The following is a 2,124-nucleotide window of genomic DNA, read 5'->3' on the forward strand; positions in this document are numbered from 1 at the left end:
CCTCCCCCATTCACCCTGTGTACTCTTTGCTACCTTCCCCCACCCTCCTCTCTGACCTATCATCCCCTATTGTCCTCTATGCTACTTTCTCCCCACACCCACCATTCTCTCATTTATCTCTCCACCCTGCAGGCAGCCTGACTCTATTCCTGATGAAGGGCTTTTGCCCGAAACGTCGATTTTCCTGCTCCTCGGATGCTGCCTAAACTGCTGTCCTTTTCCAGCACCACTCTAGTCTAGAATCTGGTTTCCAGCATCTGCAGCCCTTGTTTTTACCTAACAGTAAGTTCTTGCCTTTTATACATTTATTTAGAATCCTTTCTTAACCTTTCATAAACATCCACTTTATTAAAGACATTTGTGTCACCTATTGCATTCTACACTTGTTTGATAGTGAGGAATTGACTTGTATATATCTCCCGGAATTATTGTGGCACATAAATATTTGAAATTGGTGCATAACTTATCTGAGAATTAAAAGTAAGCTGACTAACTGAATGAACTGTTGCTTGCTGGTAAAAATGCAAATAAAATGATTTGTAGTTTAACAATGGGAAGCAGTTTCAAGAACATTACATTGTTGGAGTTTCAAAGTATTCCACTGAATGGGAAAAATTGCAGTGTTGACAGATCAATGTGAGGGTAACCTTGACTGAGTTAACATTTTACTGGCTTACTAGTTCATAAACAAACAGAGAAACTGCTGGGGGAGTTCAGCAGATCTGTAGCATTGGTGGAGAGAAAGCAGAATTACTGTTTCACATTCAGTCACCCTTCTCAGCTGCTTCAGATACTGCCAGAGCTGCTGAGTTTTTCCAGCAATTTCTGGTTTCTTTCATTTCAGATCTCCAGCATTTGCAGTTCTTTGTTCTATAGTGGTCTCAAAGTAAGTGGGAATGCCTTTAACTGCCAATTAAATTGGCAGTGGACCTTGGAAAGGTTGTGTGCATACTTGCCTTTCATAATATCTATGCATATGGGCAACTAGAAATAATAATAATTTAGTGGCAAAGTAATTGTTTACTGTTGTGAAATAAAGAATCTGACTTGTCCCGTAATAACATCAACTGGGTCCCATAACACTGTGCTGCATTCTTTTGATTCATTCACTAACTGGCTTCTTTCACTTAATCTGTTTCTAGGGAGTTGGAGTCCACTGTCTTCATGGCTTTGGGAGAACTGGAACGATGCTTGCTTGTTATCTTGTAAAAAGTAAGAAAATAACAGGAGTAGACGCAATTGCAGAAATACGAAGGATTCGTCGTGGTTCTATAGAAACCCATGAACAAGAAAAATCAGTTGTACAATTCCATCAACGTACAAAATAAGTAAATTTCAATTATTACCATTGTACAAATGGTCTATTAAGATTTTTCCACAAGGGTAACTATTTCCAAGCTTTTTTAGTTCAATTGATGGCCAGTACAGGACACTTTTTTTTTGTTTAAAACGATAAAGCAAGTCTTGCCATTCTGGTATGCTTTACTTATGTCCACTGTTACAAAATCATTTTTTTGTTCGTATCCTGCTCAGTTTAATCACATTATTGTGTATTTTGGTGCATTAGTTTGATTAGAACTTGTTTTCTGTTACAATTTATATGCCAAGATATAATTCACTATTTTAGTTTGATACTCTAACCTATAATGCTGCAATATTCTACATTGTGCTCAGGACGTTGTGCATTTTAAGATTTGTGATGAATGAATAAATAGCTGTGCCACCTCTTAGTGTGTAATTAATACTGCTCCAAAAATATTCAAACAAGCAAAGATAGCTTTCTTCACATTAATTGACAATATATTATACTTGGCTGTCTCATTACGTTACCATTGGAGTTTTTAGCTGCTTTATCAATGATCTCCCTTCTATCATTGGGACAATAGAATTAGAATTCCTACAATGTGGAAACAGGCCGTTCAGCCTAACAAGTCCACACCAACCCTCCGAAGAGTAACCCATACCCGTACCCTATATTTACCCTGATTAATGTATCTAGCCTACACATTCCTGAACGCTATAGGCAATTTAGCATGGCCAAATCACCTAACCTGCACATCTTTGGATTGTGGGAGGAAACCGGAGCATGCCCACACAGACACGGGAAGGATGTGCAGTTGCCCA

At 38.4% G+C, this 2,124-nt stretch overlaps 1 protein-coding gene across 2 annotated transcripts in view; it reads left to right on the forward strand.

The window, feature by feature from the left end:
- The window catches only part of dusp23b (dual specificity phosphatase 23b), a 22,387-nt gene extending 20,660 nt beyond the window's left edge, over positions 1-1,727 (forward strand). For both annotated transcript variants that reach the window (XM_043676881.1, XM_043676888.1), the window contains exon 3: positions 1,143-1,727. In XM_043676881.1, the coding sequence (XP_043532816.1) occupies positions 1,143-1,328 (186 nt within the window). In that variant the 3' untranslated portion in view covers positions 1,329-1,727. The remainder of the gene's footprint in view (positions 1-1,142) is intronic.
- Positions 1,728-2,124: the final 397 nt, after the last annotated feature.

This window comes from Chiloscyllium plagiosum, chromosome 3 (genome assembly GCF_004010195.1).
Source record: "Chiloscyllium plagiosum isolate BGI_BamShark_2017 chromosome 3, ASM401019v2, whole genome shotgun sequence".
In the NCBI taxonomy this organism is placed as follows: Eukaryota; Metazoa; Chordata; class Chondrichthyes; order Orectolobiformes; family Hemiscylliidae; genus Chiloscyllium; species Chiloscyllium plagiosum.